This window comes from Hydra vulgaris, chromosome 09 (genome assembly GCF_038396675.1).
Source record: "Hydra vulgaris chromosome 09, alternate assembly HydraT2T_AEP".
NCBI classification, from domain to species: domain Eukaryota; kingdom Metazoa; phylum Cnidaria; class Hydrozoa; order Anthoathecata; family Hydridae; genus Hydra; species Hydra vulgaris.
Window position 1 is genome coordinate 8,622,787 of NC_088928.1, and position 20,712 is coordinate 8,643,498.

Here is a 20,712-nt window from a genome sequence, read left to right on the forward strand (position 1 = left end):
AATTAGGCTGCAATATTCAAGAGATTGAAATAAGAAATAAAATTTTTCCTGCTTGTATTGATAAAATGAGTAGCATCATTGTGAGACAAGAGTAACATCATTGCGAGGCAAGAGTAATATCTTTGTGAGGCAAGGGATACAGTGATAAAAGATTTTACACTTCAAACATTATACATATATAAATTTCTTTTTCTCAAAAAGTGCACATTGGAACCTCCATTTTTATCCATCTATTAAAACATAAATTTGGTAAAAATTTATAGTAATTTGAAGCATTTTTATAGGTTGCACAAGACTTTCAGACAGGTCCCTAATACTATCAAAAGATCTTTAGGTACATGATCTTCAGACAGGTCCTTAATATCATTTTTAAAAATTATATCATCAAAAGTATAACATGTTAGATCTCATCAAAAGTATAATATGCTGGATCAGTTTTTAAAAAGAATATCTTCAAATTGCGTTTTTATAAATAGTTGTAATTGTTCTTGAAATTTTATATATTTTTGCTTCCTTTGAGACCCAACATGATGACTTTTACAAACATAGACAAATATTTATATATTTAAAAAAATATTTTAAAAAAACTTATTAAATATGCAATTTAAAATAAAGAAATACCTGACTGCGTTTGTTAATTTGTTAGTATTTTCTGACCATATACCTTCTATGGCTTCATTATCTTTATTTTGCACTCCCTTCAAAAAAATAATTTATTTAATTCTTAGGCCATTTAAAAATGGATGGCAATCATAGAAAATCATTAAAACAAGTTATTGTGTCGGTTTTTATCTTATTTTTATCTATAGCAGTTACTTTTTTAACTACTCTTTGCTGGTTATTAAATCTATTATTTTTTACTAGATGCACGATATCATCCAATTTAATTTCTTTTAATCTTCATTTAATTAGAAATTAAATGAAGGGTTAGGCAGTAAACACCAGAACTTTACAAGCAACAATTTAGCTCTTCATGTTTTAATAGAACTTAAAGCTAGAAGCTAGGCAGATAGCTATGATAGAGTGACAGACTAACTCTATCAAATAGACATTGTTTTGATAAAATTAATTAGTTGTACTTTCTTGCTGTACTTATAAATGCTCAGAATGGAATGAATAATAAAGAAATTTTCATAAAAATAAATCATTTTAAGAGTTTTTGTAATAAATAAATTAATAATTACTTTAATTTTTATCAATATATTTAACTTTATTTTTTAATACTCAAACAAGATAGACTGAGTTGATTTGTAATAAACTGTAGTAAATAAGATTAACTTTGTTAAAAAAGATGAACAGTGGTAATAGAATTGTTAATGAACCCAGTTTTTCTAACTAACTAGCAACACAGTTTAACATAAATCCAAGAAACAAGTTTTTACCAGTGTTTTATTCTATAAAAAAACTTTTTCAACCAGCTTTGATTGAGAGATCATTTCAATAAAGGTGCTATAGAAAATATAGCAAATAAAGTATCTTAAAACCTTAAAATAACAAAACAGATGACTACTGAAAAAAGTCTAGTATTTATTCTATTTTCAAAAATTTAAAAAAAACTTGAAAAATCAATTAAAAAAATACTCACATAAAATTCTGATTTGTTTATAACAAATGAGAATGCTTATTAAAAACCATAGTAGCTAGTAGCATTCTGGGTTCATAAAAACCCATGTGAAATTTTTTTAAAAAGGCCTATTTATGCAGGATTTTACTATATATGCTTGATCTGAAGGCTCATAAATATATAACGCTACCTTTTACAACAGCATGTTACTTAGAGTTATTGACATAATTGTTTAAAAAATGTAATAACAATAGATTTCAAATAAAGGATGAATGTTTTAAAAGACATAGAAATATTAAGAGATAATTTTTGAAAATTTAGAAAAATCAATTGTTACTGTCAATTGTTACTGTTTTACTTTTTACTGTCAATTTTTACTGATTATTTTTACTGTCCTAATGGTAGGTAATAATTAAAACTTTGTTTTGTGTTATTCACTTCATGCTTTGAAAATAGTTTTTAATTAACTTTTTGCAGCGCGGTAGTAGTAGGTAGAATTTTGATCAAAAAAACAAAACTTTCATTAGTCTGAGGATAATTTTGTTATGGAGAACTATGACTTTAACTATTAAAATTGCAAAATTTCATTAAAAAATTTCATATTAAATTTAAAAAAAATTAGTCTTTTATTAATGTCATCAAATCTTTTCAACAGATATAAAAGTTTTGACACCAGATTACAAACTAAAGATTACAACCTAAGGCTATTTTAATTGCTATGGTTACATAGCAATTAAATGATAAAGTGATCTATGATGAAGCAATAATTAAATTTAAAACTAAATAGTTTTTAGGATGGAAAGTTTTAATTCAAAAAACTACATAAATTTACAAGCAATATTTTTTCAATACATGAAAGACCAGTGATTTCTATGAATGAAAACAAAGGTCAGATGTTTAGGGAACTTTTTAAATTTTTATGATTGTATGAAAACCAATGAATAATTTTTATCGCCCAATGGTTAATTGCTAAAATATTATTTTGTGTTAAAAAATATCTTTATAATGTTAAGTAACTGAACAATAGTTTAGAAATTATAAATATTTAATCTTTAATTAACAAACACTTAATTTCTCATCTTGAATCTAATAACTTACTTTCTGACCATCAATATGGATTTCGATCTTCTTGTTCTACAGCTGATTTGCTAACACTAATAACCCATAGGTTTTATCGTGCATTAGATAAAGGTGGAGAGGTTAAGGTCATCGCTCCTGACATTTCTAAAGCTTTTGATAAAGTTTATCATGCTGGTCTTCTCCATAAGCTTTCTTCTTATGGTGAATTTAGCAACATTTTTAAGATTATTGAATCTTTCCTTTCCAATCGTAGCATAAAAGTTGTCCTCAATGGACAACACTCTTCTTCTTATTCTATAACTTCAGGGGTTCCTCAAGATTCTATCCTTGGCCCTATACTCTTTTTAATTTACATTAACGGTCTTCCAGATATTCTCACATCTAAGGTGGCATTGTTTGCTGATGAACTACCATTTATTCTTGTTGTGATAAGAAACCAACACTTTCTGATTGCTTGGAGGGGGCATTTGAGCTTGATAAGGATCTCACTTCTGCTACAGCATGGGACTTACAGTGGCTGGTGAACTTTAATTCAGATAAAACTCAATTTTTTTCAGCTAATTGTTATCGCAATAATTTAGATCTTCCTATATTTATGAACGGTGATGTACTCGATGAGTCATCTACTCTTCATCTTCTAGGATTAACTCTTACTTCCAATCTTTCTTGGAAACCATATATCAAATCAGCTGCAAAATTAGCACCTGGTATGGCTGCATCTCTTTATAGAGCTCAACACTTTTTTACTTCGGATTCTATTCTCTATCTCAATAAATCTCAAATCCATCTTTGTGTGGAATAATGTTGCCATATTTGGGGTGGATCTTCTAATGAAGATCCACCCCAAATATGGCAACATTTTCACATAGACAAGGTGCAAAAACGCATTGTAAACATAGTTGGACCTACTCTTGCAGCCAACCTCCAACAATTATCACATCGTCGTAATGTTGGTTCTCTTTCTCTTTTCTACAAATACTATAATGGGCACTGCTCTAAAGAGCTAGCATCTCTTGTGCCATCTACTAAAATTCATTCTCATGTTACTTGTCATCCAATAAAGTCTAATCCTTTTTCTGTGACTGTTCCTAAGTGCTCGAAAAACTCTTACTCGTCTAGTTTTTTTCCTCGAACATCAGTTCTTTGGAATTCGCTTCCTTCATTTTGCTTTCCTGATTCATATAATTTGCAATCCTTTAAGTTGTCTGTCAATCGTTATCTTGCTCTACAATCTTCATCTTTTCTCTTCCAGTAACTTCCAACTTTAATTAGTGGTTGCTTGCAGCCTTGTTGGAAGCGAAGATGTTTAAAATAAAAAATTTATTGATATTATAAATAATATATATCAAGTTTTATTTGAAATAAAAATTTGTCTAATAACTAATAAAACTAGAAAAAATTTTGAGTGTTGCAAAAAACGTGCACGTTACTACTTTAGATAAAATAAAAAAGATTATAACCTTTCTTGTTTTATCTAAAATAGCAATGCATACATTTTATCTAGTATAAATACTAGATTAGAGGGTACTATTTGTGTTCTAAAAACCAATAAATAATAAATAAATCTCCAATTACCTTAAATCTAAGAAACTTAATGCTGTTTTCAAAAAAATCTTGTTTAAAAGTTTGTATAATAGAACTCAAACATAAAATTTATTTAGATTGCTATAAAAGACCTAAAATTAAAGAGACATTTAAATAAGTATTTTTAAGACTTACCCCCTCAGGTATTGAATGTCCTACCTTGGGCATAATTTTTTTTTTTATTCCTTTTATATCAGTGAAAAAAGACAGACCCTTTTAAATTTAAACAAATAAATATATTTGTGTACATAAGCCCCTTCCAACTTCCTTACATACATACTCATTAATACATAGTTAAGGCCTTCTGTAACACTTCAAAATGTAAAAAATGAATTAATAAAAAACTAAGTTTAAAAGAAAAAATTATTAGAAAGATCTTAGTCTTAAGCCAATAATGTAATTATTAAGATATGCAGCTATAAAAATAACTTTTTTTTTATTATAATCATTGTCTGGAACTGTCACTCATTGATCAGTCAAAAATCATTCAGAGCATAATATTATAAGAGGTTGGTGACATTAATTACATAACCATTTAAGAAAACATGATTACAAAACATATGAAGTAAAAATGCTGCGTATGCACATTTAACAACACAATTTGCCATCCAGTTGCATCTTGCAGTTTTTACAGCGCCATGTTGTTGTTTTGACTAATGTTTATTGTGCCAGTTACGTCCAATTGTATATCATTTTTTATAGGATGGAGAAAAAGCGTACATAAATAATAAATATCCAAGAAAAAACTTTATTAGTATAATGACACTATTCTTTTAACTTAGTATCAGAAGTTAAAAAAATATTGTCTCAAATATGTTCAACAAAAATGCTTGTCCTTTCTGAAGAGGCCGTTAGAGGCTTTACCATTAGTTTTATTAATTCAACATTGTTTACCTTCTTTTTTTGTCCATGACACTCAAGCCGTCATTTTAACTTTTTTTTTTTAAATTTTTGGTATAATTTTTTTCTAAAATATCTTGTTTAAATTTGTGTCCAATGCCAATATAAACTTATATCACAGTCATAAGTTTTATAAGAAATACATTAGTTATATGACTAATTGCATGTTTACTAGTGATGTACCAATTATTCCTCATCAGCATCAGCTTAATCAGCCACTTTTTGCACAATCAGAATCAGTATCAGCATCAGTCTTTTTTTATTAACTTACCGATTTTCTAACCAATACCATTTTAATATTTTTATCCTGCATTATGAAAATAATTAAAGAATAAATAAACTAAACTTTATGCATTACTTAGAATTTTTTTGAGAAATGGTTTATTTTGACTTTGTTTACAGACAAATTTGTTTATTCTTAAGATGATGTTTATAAGCTTTAATTTAACAGCTGAATGTACTTAAACTCTTATTACCATAATGTTGTTTTTAGAATAATTTTACTTTGTGTTGTTCTATTCTTATACTTAGAAGTAACCTATTTATGCATCCTTATACAGTATTGTGAATATTAATTGCATCAAAATTAAAAACAATAAAAATCCAGGAAATTTTAAGTTTTCTTGTTCTAATAAAATAAAAACTCATGCACTAATATTTCATGTGTCCTCCTCGTGCTGCTATGACTTTCTGCACACGATTTCGCATTGGAATCCACTAAATTTTTACAAATGTTTTGGATTTCTGTGTCTTCAATCCAAATCTGAAGGATAGTGGTGGTAAGCTTAGTTTTAGTTGTGCAGTCATGTTTTCGCAGTCTTTTTTTTACAATTGCCCAGAGATTCTCAATTGGATTAAGATCAGGAAGTTCCTAAGCCATTTAAGGGTTTTAATATTATTTTATACCATGAATTTCTTGACTTTTTTGGAAGTATTGCATGTGGCTAAATCCTGCTGTAGTATTCCATTTCCATTTGGAAACACTTTTAACACCTCTGGAATTAAATGTGTTTGCAGAACCTCAATATAAGTGCCAGAGTTCATCATTCCAGTAAATGGGTAGAGTCTTCCTGGTACAAAAGCAGAGAAACAACCCCAAAACATCTTCTTTTCTGGATGCTTGGCATATTGTTCAATGTGTCCGGGTCGTATAGGCTCACCATCAGAACGACGAGCAAACTGTGACCGTTGGCCTTGCACTTCAAAATATGATTCATCCAAAAATAAAACCTGCAATCAATAAAAAAACAAGTTAACTGTTATTAAGTCTCTTCAATTTAATACCTTCAATTTAAAAATAGTATGATATACAAATATAATAAGTAAAATAGCTGTAAACTTAATAAACACATTTTGTCTTACCCTTCTCCATTGTTCTTTAGTCCACTTTTTGTATTCCTTTGCCCAAAAGAGACGCTTCTTCTTCATGACATCTGTAAGTATTGGTTTTTTAGAAGGTTTTCTGGCAAACCTTCTAGCAGCTATCAACTTCCTCCGCACAGTACTCGAGCAGACATGGATGTCATGCGTAGCTAAATCATTCATTAGTTGGTCACTTGTCTTTTTTGGATTTTTGATACTCTCCAGCATCAGATATTGGTCATCTCTTTCTGAAGTCTTTTGTTTTCGACCACATTTTCCTTGTCTTAATGGTGATAAGCTGCCTGTTGCAATGTAATGCTTCTTAACCCAGCTAACTGCAGATTGGTTTACTGAACATAATCTCCTGTTGAGATTTATCAGAATATTGAAGTAAAGTTAGTATTTTAGATCTTTTTCTTGGTGTAGTGTCCATCTTTATTTATTTACTTTATTTAAATTTATTTATCCTTCTAATCACAGTTAAATTATAGAAAACACAGTATAAAACAAAAACGAAAAATAAAAAAATGTTTGATGCAATTAATTTGCACAATACTGTATATATGTGTTCAAGTATAGCATACCAGGCCTTGTTTTAAATAAAAAATTTAGCATAAGCTTAACGCAATATTTGACGTCCTCTTTATTTTTTTATCTTTAAAAAACAATAACTTTTTTAAATTACTGCAATAATATTAATTACCACAAAACAAGTTAAATGTTATTTAACGGCTTTTTTATTATTACTATAAAGGAATGTTTATTTTATTTCATTTTTTTAATATTAAGTAATTAAATTTAATATTGCATTTTAAAAAATGTTTGATATTAACAAGTTTCTTTTTTTTCTTGACATTCACATAAATGAATTTAAATATTTTAAATTTTTGAATTTTTAAAATGATTACTTCTTAAATTTCTAATTGTGGCTTTGCAACTAGGGATTGCAATCCCGCATAGCGGAATCCTGCAATCCCGCTGGATCCCTTATTAATTTAGCGTATGCGAGATCCCACAAAAACTACTGCGGGATCCGCCAGATTTGTGGGATTTTGAAATTATTGCTTAAAAACAAAAAAAGTCAATTCTTTTAAACAAAAAAGACAAAAAAGATATCAAATTAAAAGTGTTTAATGTATTTGCAAAACAAATCCATATAAAAATTTACTAGTCTTACAATGCACAATAAAGTGTATACTGAGAAACTTCTATACTATATGCAGATACAACAATACTGAGTCAGGATAACTTGAAATGTTTTATTAACTGTCTGAGAAAGGATGTGTTATTTATTAAATAAGTAAAAGCAATTTATCAGAAACTGTCCAAGTTTGTCAACATTTTTATTTTTACTTCTAATATATATATATATATATATATATATATATATATATATATATATATATATATATAAATATATATATATATAATATATATATATATATCTTCAACTATTAAAATGTTTTTTTTAGCTATAAATACAAAATCATTCAAAAATAAACAATTATTTAGCAAACATTAGTCAAACTTGTACAATTTTTTGTTTTGTTTAGTTAATGATTATGTTGAAATTTCACCTAATACTACTTCACCTAATACTATAAGATCCATGGTAGTTAAATTCTCAGATTCTGTAAAAGCCGATAAAATGCAAAAATTCATATCACTAGAAAAGAAAAATCAAAAGTTTTCAATACCGTTTGACAAATGGACATCACAAAATAGTCAGAGATACTTAAACCTAATTGTTTTAATTTTGGATTGATTTGAATCCATGGATCCTGTAATGCAGAATATTGCAGGAATAGTTGCAGGAAGGCTAAGTAGCTTTGATATTGACCTCCAAAAAGACATTATCGCCATGACCACTGATGGAGCAAGTGTGATGGTTAAAGTCGGTAAAATGATGTCTTGCTATCAACAACTATGTTAAGCTCATGGAATACAACTTGCAGTTATTGATATCTTATACAAGAAAAACAACGAAGGATCGTTTACTACATATGAAAATTGTGAAGAAGAAGATGAATATGTTAACACTAATGATGATGAAGTTATAAATAAAGAATATCGTTTGACAATAATTTTAGACTGACCATCTGCTGAATTGGTTAGCAATTACAAAGATCTCATGAAAAAAGTGGGAAAGGTTGTGAAAATATTTAAAAACTTTCCTGTCAAAAATAATACATATTTACAGAAGTATATCCTACAAGAACACGGGAAAAAGTTAAAGTTGATTCTTGATTGTAAAACTAGGTGGAACAGTATGTTCGATATGTTAGAAAGATTTCATAGACTAAAAGTGTGTATTGAAAAAGCCTTAATTGATCTTGTGTCAGAAATTCGTTTCACCCAAGAAAAATGGTCCCAAATCAATGACTTAATTATTTGCCTGGCACCACTAAATATCTTTTAAAATAATGGGTTGGCTCTGATTTGGGTCCAAGTATTTGTTTAACAGTATTGATTCCATGAAAAAGATTACACGATTTAAAGTTGTATGGCTTTAAATTTTCAAAATTTGTAATAATTAGTTAACTCATCTGTATTGACATTGGTACCAGCCTTTTCCGATCCATCAACATTGGCCAAAAATGTGAAATCGGTCACTAAGGCTAATACTAATGATTTGTTTGTCCCAATTTCAATGCCACAATTGTAATTATCAAAATTTTGTGATGTCGTTCAAATTAGCTTATTTAAATAAAAAGTCTATATAAATGGGATTTGTATTCATACAAATTATTTAAAAAGGTATTTGCATTCATGCAAAACATTTAAAAGCATGAATTCTTTTTTTTTTTCTTTTGTCATCTAAAATAATTTTCATACTTTGAAATCAACCTTTCACTGTTTTTCTTTTTCCAAAGATAGATTAAGTTGTAAAACTTTTTAGAAAAGTTAATTTTTTTTTATCAATTTGAATTTTTTTTATCAATTTTACAGCATTAAAATGTTAGAAAGCAAATATGAGATTTAATTTTAAGATGTCGTTTTAACTCCATGGTTACATAGTAATTAAATAATCAGATGGTCATTGATTGAATCTTTTAATTGAAAAAATTATTTAATTTTACAATCAACATTTTTAATACTTAAATATCCGCGATAGTAATTTCTTTTATTTAAAAATTTCAAGATGCGAATTCCTATCTAACTGCCATGATTGTTTTAAATAAATCCTTGACAGTGTTTCTTTAAATTATTAAAATTATTAAAAGCAAGCTTGTAAGAAAATAACTTAAAATGTCATCCAACCTACCCCAAATAAGAAAAATGAGATTTTGATTAATTTTTTTTTCAATTATTATATACTAAATTTATATTAACCAGTAGATTTCAAGTTTCATCTAATAATCTTTTGTTAAGCTGGTCACTAGAAAAAACATAAAAATATTTGAAGTCATAAATAAATAGTTTTGTATTTATGTGATTTCTAACAATGAGCTAACAACTGATTACAATTAAACCGTAGCATTATTTTGAAAAAGTCAATTTTTTTTATGAATTTATTAAATAAAAAGACCTAAAGGAGCTAGGAAACCTGTTAATAAAAAAAACCTAAACCTGATCTTTTTAAAATCTAATAGAAAACTGTTTAGTAGAACTAAAAGTAGTGATAAAATTGATAAACAAAAAAAGTGAAACACATTGCAATCATAATATTAACAGAAACCTGAAAACCTTGCATTGACACAAGTTGTTTGAAGGCATGGTGAGTCATACCTTTTTCAAATCATAGCTATCAAAACTAATCTGATAAATTATCTAACTAGGAGATTAAATATGTTAAACAAACAATAAATTTCTTAATGAAAATAAATTTACCATGACATTCTTTAGCTTTTTCAATTCTTCTTCAGAAACACGATATTCATCAAGCTCACGTTGAATTGCTTCAGCAACAGTTGGAAAAGGACTGAGAAAAAATAAAAAACACTAATTATAAATATTAATATTAAAAAAATGTTCATCAATGGATAAAACTTAATCAGCTCTTAAAATCAAAAGTATGTATATAAAACACTCAAGTAGTTAATTACCTCACCTTGCTTTGTGTTGATCCCAAAATTTGTCTTGGCTTGTAAAATCATACTTCTTTGGTTTGCTTTTTGGTGGTCCTCCTTCTTTGATCACTTCAGGATCTGTTACTGTTACACGATTTAACTCTAAATTCTACAAACAATAAAAAAATTTTAACTAAAAGACTTATTGAAAAAAAAAATTTTTATGAAAGAACTGTTGGGATTAGAGTTAGCATTCTAAAACTTAAAGTGTGTAAAATATGATAAGAAACACCTATGCATGCTAATGTGCAAATTGTGTTATATAAAATAGTGCTAAGTGTTCACAACAAAAGAGAACTAGTAATTAAACTAGTAATTCATCAAAATTTTTATGTAGAATATAGTAACACAATTTACATATTGGTTAAGCCCAGTACTTTCTGGCCGGATATACTAAGCAATATTTCAAAAAAATACTTGACGAATTAATTTCAAATTTTTTTTATAATGAAATTTATTGTATCATTTAAAGTTTTTAATCGAGTTTCTAAGTGTCCTCTATAATCTGTACAGATTTCAGAGGACACTTATAAAGTAATCAAAGTTTTTACAGATAGGAGCCATCATGGCCTGGATCTTGCTTTCAGTGACATTTTTCAATGCAGCAATCAATTTTTGCTTAAGTTTTTGGTCATCTTTCGCTGATTTGTTACTTTTCAACAAGTTTCCTTTTACAAGTGCCTAGTAACTCTTGATAATGCGTTGATCAGGAGAGTTTAGAGGATTTGTATTTTTTGAGACAATTTTGACGCTATTTTGGTTGTTTCACTCCATTGTCTTCTTGAAGTGGCAGATTGTTGCCGAGTCCAGCCAAAACATAACTGCCTATATGTGTTTGTTAACAAATGGCAAAAGACATTTCCGAAGACATTCAGTGATGCACATACACACCTTTTGAATGCAAATAATTTTGATGGCCAGGCAACTGTGAAAAATCCTTTTTGCAGTACATTTAGTCATCCTTAATAATGCATGAACTTTTTTAGTTAAAAAGTTTGAAATGTTTTTCCTTAATGGAAACCTTCAAACCCTTGCTTTTGAGTACTTCCCTGACAAGGAAACAACTGCATTCGAACTTTTTGGTGAGATCTCTTTGGAATTAGCATGAATTCCCTGAAACTGACCAGATGATTAAATTCACTTTGTTTTTTGTCAACAAAACCTTTTATCTTTCCACGCCTCATTTTCTTTTGAAGTTTTAGTCTCCTGAACTACTGAAGATTTAGCGACTTTTGACAATTTTACTATTTTTGAATGTGAGCAGGTTATATTTTCCAAGTTAAAAAATTCCAAAACCTTTTTTTGATTATTTGTTTACTCATTTTGGACTGATAAACTGATAGTATTAGTAAAACACCAATACAATTAAATTTATGTATATAAGACATCTTTATAAAAAAAAACTTTATAACAACGAAAATCAAGTTCCAAGTTTGTAATTTTTATTTAACATAACATAAAAACTTAATACTCGATAAATGTGATCATTTAAAAAGTTCAAAACATTGCTAAAGTAACTTATTTAGAAGCTAAAATAAAATCAGTTGCTCCAACTAGCGCAAAAATAAGGATGGGGACTTGCCCCATCTATATTTTAGTATAATAACATTAGTTATCATTCCATAGTTAAATGTGAACATTTAATTTTTTTTTTTTTTTGCACTTAAATGTCTATGAAATTGCAATGTGAAATAAATATGCAATAATTAAAAAAATTTTGTTAAAATTTTTAATGAAACGCCATGTTATGTTTTTTTAAGATTTTCTATCAAACATCAACATTTAAACATTTTGCTACAGTTGGTACAAATCAAAATTTGTACTAAAAATTGTTCTTTACTGTATCAAAAAGTCCTTAAATAGTTGTTCCCTATAAATAGCCAATTCACCATTTAACAACATCCATTTATGATCAAAAGGTGATATTTGAATTTTAATAAATAAATAATGGAAAAACCCAAGAAACAACATTTTTGTTAAAAAGAATCAAACAATTAGAAAATTTGGTTTGTACTACAAATGCTACATATGTTTACCAGCTCTAACTCCCTTTCCCCCGTAGCAAAAGGGCTAAATAAGAAAAAATAACTCCAACATTTTTTAAACAAACATTTATTGATATGCTGTACCATCCTTTTGTATAGCAATTATACATATCATATTATATTACTAAAGCAAAAACAAAAAATTTTGTGTAACAAAACAAATGCGATAGACATCTAAGAACGATTTGTTGCGCATTGTGGTAAAATTTTAAAGTCAATATCATCATCAACTAACCGTTATTTTTTGTTAAGATTTTTATAATTTTCATATAACTATAATTATATTGGATACAAATATATACATATATTTATAAAAACTTTTATATACTTCTTAAAACATTTCTTAATTGTATATTTCTACTATATCAAGATAGCTTGTTATGCAAAAAATTACAATGGATACAAAATAAATTTCAATGGATACAAAATAAATTTCAATGGATACAAAATAAATTACAATGGATACAAAATAAATTACAATGGATACAAAATAAATTTCAATGGATACAAAATAAATTACAATGGATACAAAATAAATTACAATGGATACAAAATAGATTACAATGGGTACAAATTAAATTACAATGGATACAAAATAAATTACAATAGATACAAAATAAACTGAATGAATACAATATAAATGCACACAATTATTTTAAAAATAAATGAAAATATTTGCGTTAATAATAAACAATAAGATCTTATGAAAATAATAGTTTGTTTATAATCTTACAAAGACATCATGACACAAAGCTTGATAAGTCCATGTGTGATGAAGAGGTGTGCACAAATCAATGTTTCGATCAAGAATTATTAATACAGGTCTTTGAAAACTAAAACATTATAACAAACCAATTTGTTAAAAGTATGTATATTTGTTTAAAATATAGTAAAAATATATATATAAAAATATAGTTTATTTATAAAAAGAAGTATATTTGTTATAAGAGAGCTACAATAATCATCATAAAAATAATATACAGTAAATAATATATATAGAAAAATAATATATATAGAAAAATGGGAATCAGTCACACTCTTTATTATTGGTTATTTTTATATTTCACGTATTTGTTGCCATATAATCAAAAATAATGCACCAGAAATCCAAGTTAATAAAAAAATTGTTACAGAGAAAACACACAAGATATTATTAGTTACAACAAGCAAAAATATAAAAAATAATCTAGTTAAGTAATCAAATAGCTCTAGAGCTAAAGTAAGAGCTATATGGAGCTGGTCTTTTTACAAAGAGCTGAGCTGGTGCTAAAATATTTCCAGGCAAAGCTGGATCGGGAGCCAACTCTGAGCTAACTTTGCTCTTTGATATTTTGGAATATCAACCCATGAATATTTTTTTGTTAATAAAGGAATTTCTAAGTTTTATGAAATTATTTTTTTATATGAAAGTTTTTTTTTCAAATTAAACTGTAATTAAAAAATTACTGTTACTAAAAATGTCAATAAAAATTTATGATTTCTAAATATAGCATTTTATAATATTTTAATATTCATTTTATATAAAGGAAAAAGGTGTGATGGTTGATCCCAGTGGGATACTTAATCCCCATGCAAATTTGGCGGCTAGTGATATTTTATCACTCTTCTCTTGGCACATTTGGGTAGCAGCCTTATTGTTTACCATTTTTTGACAAATGGTCTTTACTTTAGAAAATGCCTTGAATTTTAATAAAGCTTTTTTTATTTTGTGACATTTAAACTTCGAAAAAAAATTGTTAAAGGTAAGTAATAACAACTTGAACTCGTTCAGTTTATGATCATACTGTGTATATAGGTGAAACATGTACTTTTACCCACTAAACTCGATGAAATTGATATTCAGTTCTAACTCTTTTAGCCTAAACCTTTAACTTTTCAAAAGAAGGTCAATATAGGAATAATTGATCCTTTAAAAGAGAGATACTTGATCGCAGAAGCAAGCATCCCATGTTTAAGTCTGGTCAGGAAGGCATGGGATCACAATATGTTATAACCAAGGCTATTAAAAAGTTTGAAAGTTTTAAACTATTTTAAAAAAAGTTTAAATTTAAAAGATAAAAACCAAGCTTCACAATTAAAAAGAAGAATTTAGAAAAACTTGATTAAGTTACAAAGTTTCTAAAACAGTCTTTTTAAAAAAGTTTAGTTGTTTCTTAAAAACTTTAGTTATTTAAAGTAAAGTCTTATTTTTTATTTTGTAAAGATTTTTTTTTGAGAAACACAAAGTGACTTAGTGTCCCAGGGGATACTTAAGTTTTTAAGTTTTCAAAGCAATTTTTCTTTAACTGATCAGGAAAAAGAACTTGGTATTTTTTTAGAAGACATGTCTAAGATGTATTACGGTGCAAATGTGGTGCAACTGCACAAATTGGCATACTCTTATTCTGCAACAAACAAGACAGCATATCTCCCCACATGGGATAAAACCAAGCAAGCTGGCCGTGACTGGTACAGAGGTTTTCTTGATAGAAATCCTAAACTGGCATTGAGAACACCAGAAGACACAAGGTTGGCATGAAGCACAGCTTTTAATTGTCACTCAGTTGGTGAATTTTTTATTAAATTAAGAAATCTTTATAAGCAGTACAAGTTTCTTTCCAAACGTATATGGAATATTGATGAAACTGGCCTTACTGCAGTATACAAGCCTGCTAAAATTATTGCTATGGGAGGGTTGAAGCAGGTATGCAAAACTACATCTGCAGAAGGAGGCAAACTGATTGCGGTGTGTGCTTGCATAAATTCTGCCGCTGGTCACATGCATTCTTTATGATATTTCCCAGAAAAGACTGGCAGAATCGCTTTCTAAGCCATGCACCTCGTCGCAATAATCCAACAACATATCCCAGTGGATAAATGACCTGTTCTAGTTTTAGCTTAGAAAGGAAGCATTTAATTATTATGAAAAACCACAAGAGCTCAGTGGAGGCTGTAAACTATGCAACACATGAGAAGTTTGCTATGGAATTGTAAGAAAAATGATGCCTTTGACAATGGCATCAGTTTTCTTACAATTCAATTGCAAACTTCTCATGTGTTGCAGTTCTTGGACCGCACTGTTTTTAGTCCACTGAAGACTTACTACTCCCAAGCAGCTTCCAATTTCATGATCAAATTCCCTAGATGAACTGTTACAATTTACAACATTGCTGAACTGCTCGGAGATGCATTCCCTCAAACCATGACTTCTATGAACATCATTAGTGGGTTCAAAGTATCTTGAATATGGCCAATAAATCCAAGCATATTTACTGGCAATGAATTTAAGATCAGCACAGTCACTTACTGTCATAAACATCGGATATAATATTTGTGAAACATTTTTCTCCACAAGATACCATGCCCTACCCCAAAGCAGCACATGTGTCAAATCTTCTCAAGGAAGAAAACAGGGGCGCTCTCGCATCCTAACTGAACCCCTAAAAAAGTAGAAATTCAAGAACTTGCTTGTGCCAAAAAACTTAGAAACAGAGAACTTTTCAATTCAACTGATGAAAAAGATGATATTACAAGCCATCCGGATATTACCAGTGGCTTTGATTTCCTTTCACGCCATCAACTTAAAGTTGATGCAGATCCTAAGCCTAACAACTACCTTTTAGTCAAGTTTGCTACCAAGAAAATGGTCAAGTTTTATGTCAGAAAAGTTTTGTGTCTCTAACAAATAACCCTGAAAATAAAACTCTTGAAGAGGACGGCACTAGTGGGAAGCTGTTTTATTTGATAATCTAAAACTTTTAAGATTATCACATCATTTCTTTCTAACTGCAGTATTTAAGTCATCTTTGAAGGCCAACACTCTTATTCATTTCTAGTAACTATATTCTCGGATGATCTTGTAAATCTCCAGTAAATCTATCCTTGGTGGATCTTGAATCTGATATCTCTTCTATAAAAGCTTGGGGCTTGCATCACAATAGTTGATACTCCTATATTGATAAATTGATGAACTATATAATAGTGCCATAGCAACACTCTCACTGAGTTCTCTTCTTTATGTCTCCTTGGATTACCATTCACAACTAATTTTTCATGAAAACCATACATACAATCCATTACAAAGTTAGCATATGCTAAGGTTGCTTCTCTTTTAAGTGTCTAACAATATTTTACTCCTGATTCTACTCTCTCCTTCTACAAAGCTCTAATTTGTCCCTGTATGGATTCCTGTTATCATATTTGGGCTTGTACTTCTATGATGCACTTTCTTTACTAGACAAGGTTAAAAAATGCATTGTAAATGTAGTTGGACCTGCTCTATCTGTTATGCTTCAGCCACTCTCCTATTGTTGTAAGGTTGCATCTCTTTCTCTTTTCTTTAAATACTTTAATCGTTGCTGCTCAAATAAGCTATAATCTCTTGTTCCATTAACCAAAACTCTTGTTTGATTTTAAAAACTTTAATGCTTTAGAACTCTCTCCCATGTTCATTTTATCAAGTCTTTCAATAACCTTTTCTATGCTTTTTAACTGCATCGTTTGTTTTCTAGTAACTCCCAACTTAATAGTGGATGCTTGCAGCTTTGTTGGGAAATAATTAGATTAAAAAAAAGAGCAAAGTTATGCAAGGTCGTATATTTTTTAATTTTAAAAGACAAACTATTATTTATATTAAGATTGTCTTTCAGTTTTTATTTCACAATGAGGGTGGTAGATAAAACCCTTGGTAGTTGTACAATAATTTTTTTAACCTTATTTAAATCAAAAACGATCTTCAAAAAGATTTAATTGTGGTACTTCTCTTTACCTTTCAATTCAGCACACTCAAAAATGAACAGGTTCAAATTTTAGCAATATTTTTCAATTAGAACTTAGATTAATCATAAAAAACTAAAAAATCCATATTAGTAGACTTGAGTAGAATGTTTAATAAAGTAAATTTTAGACTAAACTTTAAAACATTGTAACTTATGTATAGTTTGAAGTTAAATTTTTTTATTTTTACATAATTCATCTCATAATGAAAAACTTGATAGGTATCACTGGTAAAAATTTTAAGAAAATCTAAAGTGGTGGGTTGAATAATCATCCTCATTTTACACAGAGTTATTTTATATGGCATTTGTGTAAAATTTCTCTTTCTATCAACTAAAATGGTATTTGATTTTGATTTTATTTAACAGACTTCGTAATCTTACCTAAAATTACCTGATGAAATATCATTTGTAAATAATGTATTTCTTGAGTCTCTGATTTTTTTATCTAAAGCCTAAAAGAAATAAGAAAATTGGAAATATAAAACAGAAAATTATATAACAAATTTCTTTTTTAGTTTTACTTGAAAAATATACACATTATTGAAACAATAATGTGTATATTTTTAAACAATAACATAATGTTATTGAAACAACATTGAAAGCTAAAATAACTGATTTTATATAAAACTAGATTTAAACTAACAAATAGATTATAAACAATGTACAATTGCTTTTACAATTCATATTGATCACTATTAGACAATTGGTGAGACAACGTCAAAAAAGCTAGTTTTAAGAAAATATAGAAAAATACAAGGAATATTCAAACATAAACTTTAAAAAACCAGTACAAATGATATTTTGAATTTTCAGGTAGTACACACAAATTATTTTATATAATATAGATTCCTGGTAATTTTAAAACAAACTATGTAAAAAATAATTACACTGTTTAGTTAAAGAAGAAATAATCTATTTAACCTAAAATATATTCTTTTAACTACAAAATCACTAACATACTTCAGCAACTATTTCTGCAGCATTTCCTTTGGCACATCTTATGATAGGAACAATACCTAAAAAAAAATTTTTAACTTTATTTACTGAGAAATTCAAAAAAATCATCTCATTTTATTTAAAATACTTTCTATAAAATCTTCTTTTCAATATTCACTCATATTTACATACATGTTTCCCTAAGGAAGTGAATATTCACTCATATTTACATACATGTTTTCCTAAGGAAGTGAATATTCACTCATACTTACATACATGTTTTCCTAAGGAAGTGAATATTCACTCATATTTACATACATGTTTCCTTAAGGAAGTGAATATTCACTCATATTTACATACATGTTTTCCTAAGGAAGTGAATATTCACTCATACTTACATACATGTTTCCCTAAGGAAGTGAATATTCACTCATATTTACATACACGTTTCCTTAAGGAAGTGAGTATTCAGATATTTACATACATGTTTTCCTAAGGAAGTGAATATTCACTCATACTTACATACATGTTTTCCTAAGGAAGTGAATATTCACTTATATTTACATACATGTTTCCTTAAGGAAGTGAGTATTCAGATATTTACATACATGTTTTCCTAAGGAAGTGAATATATTCCCATAGGCTAATCATTTTTTTTTTAAATGTTGTCATAGCCTTCCAAACTTATAACACCAAAATAAGACAGCTGCATGGAAAAATAAGTTAATAGAACATATGTTGTAACATATTATGAATTACAATTTAATGAATTGTAATGTATACTAATATTTTGTAATAGTAAATTTATTTTTTAATAGCATAATATTTTTACAAATTTAAAAATTAGAAAAAGAAATTGTTCTTTTTTTCTTATAATAATTTTTTTTTTACATGAAAAAACATACTACCTTGAACTACAAGCAAATATATATGAAAAGCATTGGAAAAAAAATAAGTTTAATAAAAAATACTTAAACACCTGTAGTCACCAGAAAAGAAAACAATCTATCAACAAGGGTCTCACAAATCAATTCTATTTCAGCATCTTTAGCTTCAGGATTGTTCATTGCTATTCAAAGAAAAAACTGTTTCTTTAACTGCAAACTTTATTAGTTGAAAAATCATTTTAAAAAATTTGACTAACCATAATAAAAAAGCATTAATAAAAAAATTTGACTAACCATAATAAGAAATGCTTTGTCTGTCATGATATTTTACAGTAAAGAAATCCTCTTCTAGAGAAATGAAATTCATGTATTGATCAACAACCTTTGAAAAAATAACACAAATAAAATTTATTAAAATATTTATCAGATATTTTAATATTCCAACACCAAGTTACGTGTAAGCATAATTTTTCTTTTTTTCATAATTTTAAATTTTTAAACATAATAAGCAAGTCCTACACCGATTCCTAGAAGAAGAAAAATCACTGGTTTCATTATCTTTTAAAAAAAACTTTTAATGGATTCTGTAAAAGCTTTACACCCTTTTTAATATTGTACTTTTTAAATTTATTAAACAGTCCCAAAAAATTGTATAATATTATTTTACTATAGCAAAAGATGCAAAGTTTATTGTATAAAAAATAATATGCTGTTATTTTTAATTCATTTCATTTTCAATCATATTTCTTTTTGTATACATATATGTGTGTATATATATTAATCATTATTATTAGGGGTTAATTTAATCATATTTATTAGGTGTTTACTTTATGTTAGTAATTTTATAAATTGTAAACAACCTTGAAATGTAATACCAACTATTTCAAAAATTTATTGATTGATTGATTCAAAAAAGTGTATATAGGTAACTTATCTTAAATAGTAAATCATGGACTTTAAATTTAAATACTTTATCGTTTCTAGCTTTAAAAGAACTGGCATAGAACTCTTGGAAGAAAAATTTGCTATCAGTTAAAGCCTACCTAGAGTTAAAAATAAAATTTTGGACTATGGGTTTGAATGAAATATGCAAATAGTCATTGGATTTCAAAATACCAGTAAATGCATAGGTATTTCAAAATACCAGTAAATGCAAAGGTAGGCTGCAAGCCTGCAGCCTATCTTTGTATTTACTGTTTGTATTACATTTAACATTGCAGTTCAGCAATTCAAAAAAATGTTTGCAATTTGCGCAATAGCTTACAGCAACTTTGAAACAAACTCAATAGGTTAATACACAAAAAAAAATTAAAATCTTGACCACATATTATAAAAATGTGCAAAGGTATAAAGGGGAAAGTCAAAATTTGAGAGGTTGAAAGATTCTAATACCAAAAAAGCAAGCAAACTAAAAAACAACCAAGCATTAACAGTTACTTCAACAAAAACAGCAGCAAACCAATTCAATTGTAAAAAATGCCATTAAAATGCTAGCAAACCAAGTCAATTGTAATTATTGCCATAAAG

The 20,712-nt window shown here is 27.7% G+C and overlaps 1 protein-coding gene across 2 annotated transcripts in view; it reads right to left on the reverse strand.

Annotated features, from left to right (window-relative positions):
- LOC136084538 (sec1 family domain-containing protein 1-like) overlaps window positions 1-20,712 on the reverse strand; it is a 52,073-nt gene that overhangs the window by 9,634 nt on the left and 21,727 nt on the right. For both annotated transcript variants that reach the window (XM_065804653.1, XM_065804654.1), the window contains exons 5-12: window positions 19,480-19,567; window positions 19,278-19,367; window positions 18,323-18,378; window positions 17,744-17,814; window positions 13,339-13,438; window positions 10,542-10,669; window positions 10,322-10,412; window positions 622-698 (exon numbers count right to left, since the gene is read on the reverse strand). In XM_065804653.1, coding sequence (XP_065660725.1) covers window positions 622-698; window positions 10,322-10,412; window positions 10,542-10,669; window positions 13,339-13,438; window positions 17,744-17,814; window positions 18,323-18,378; window positions 19,278-19,367; window positions 19,480-19,552 — 686 coding nt within the window. In that variant the 5' untranslated portion in view covers window positions 19,553-19,567. The remainder of the gene's footprint in view (window positions 1-621; window positions 699-10,321; window positions 10,413-10,541; window positions 10,670-13,338; window positions 13,439-17,743; window positions 17,815-18,322; window positions 18,379-19,277; window positions 19,368-19,479; window positions 19,568-20,712) is intronic.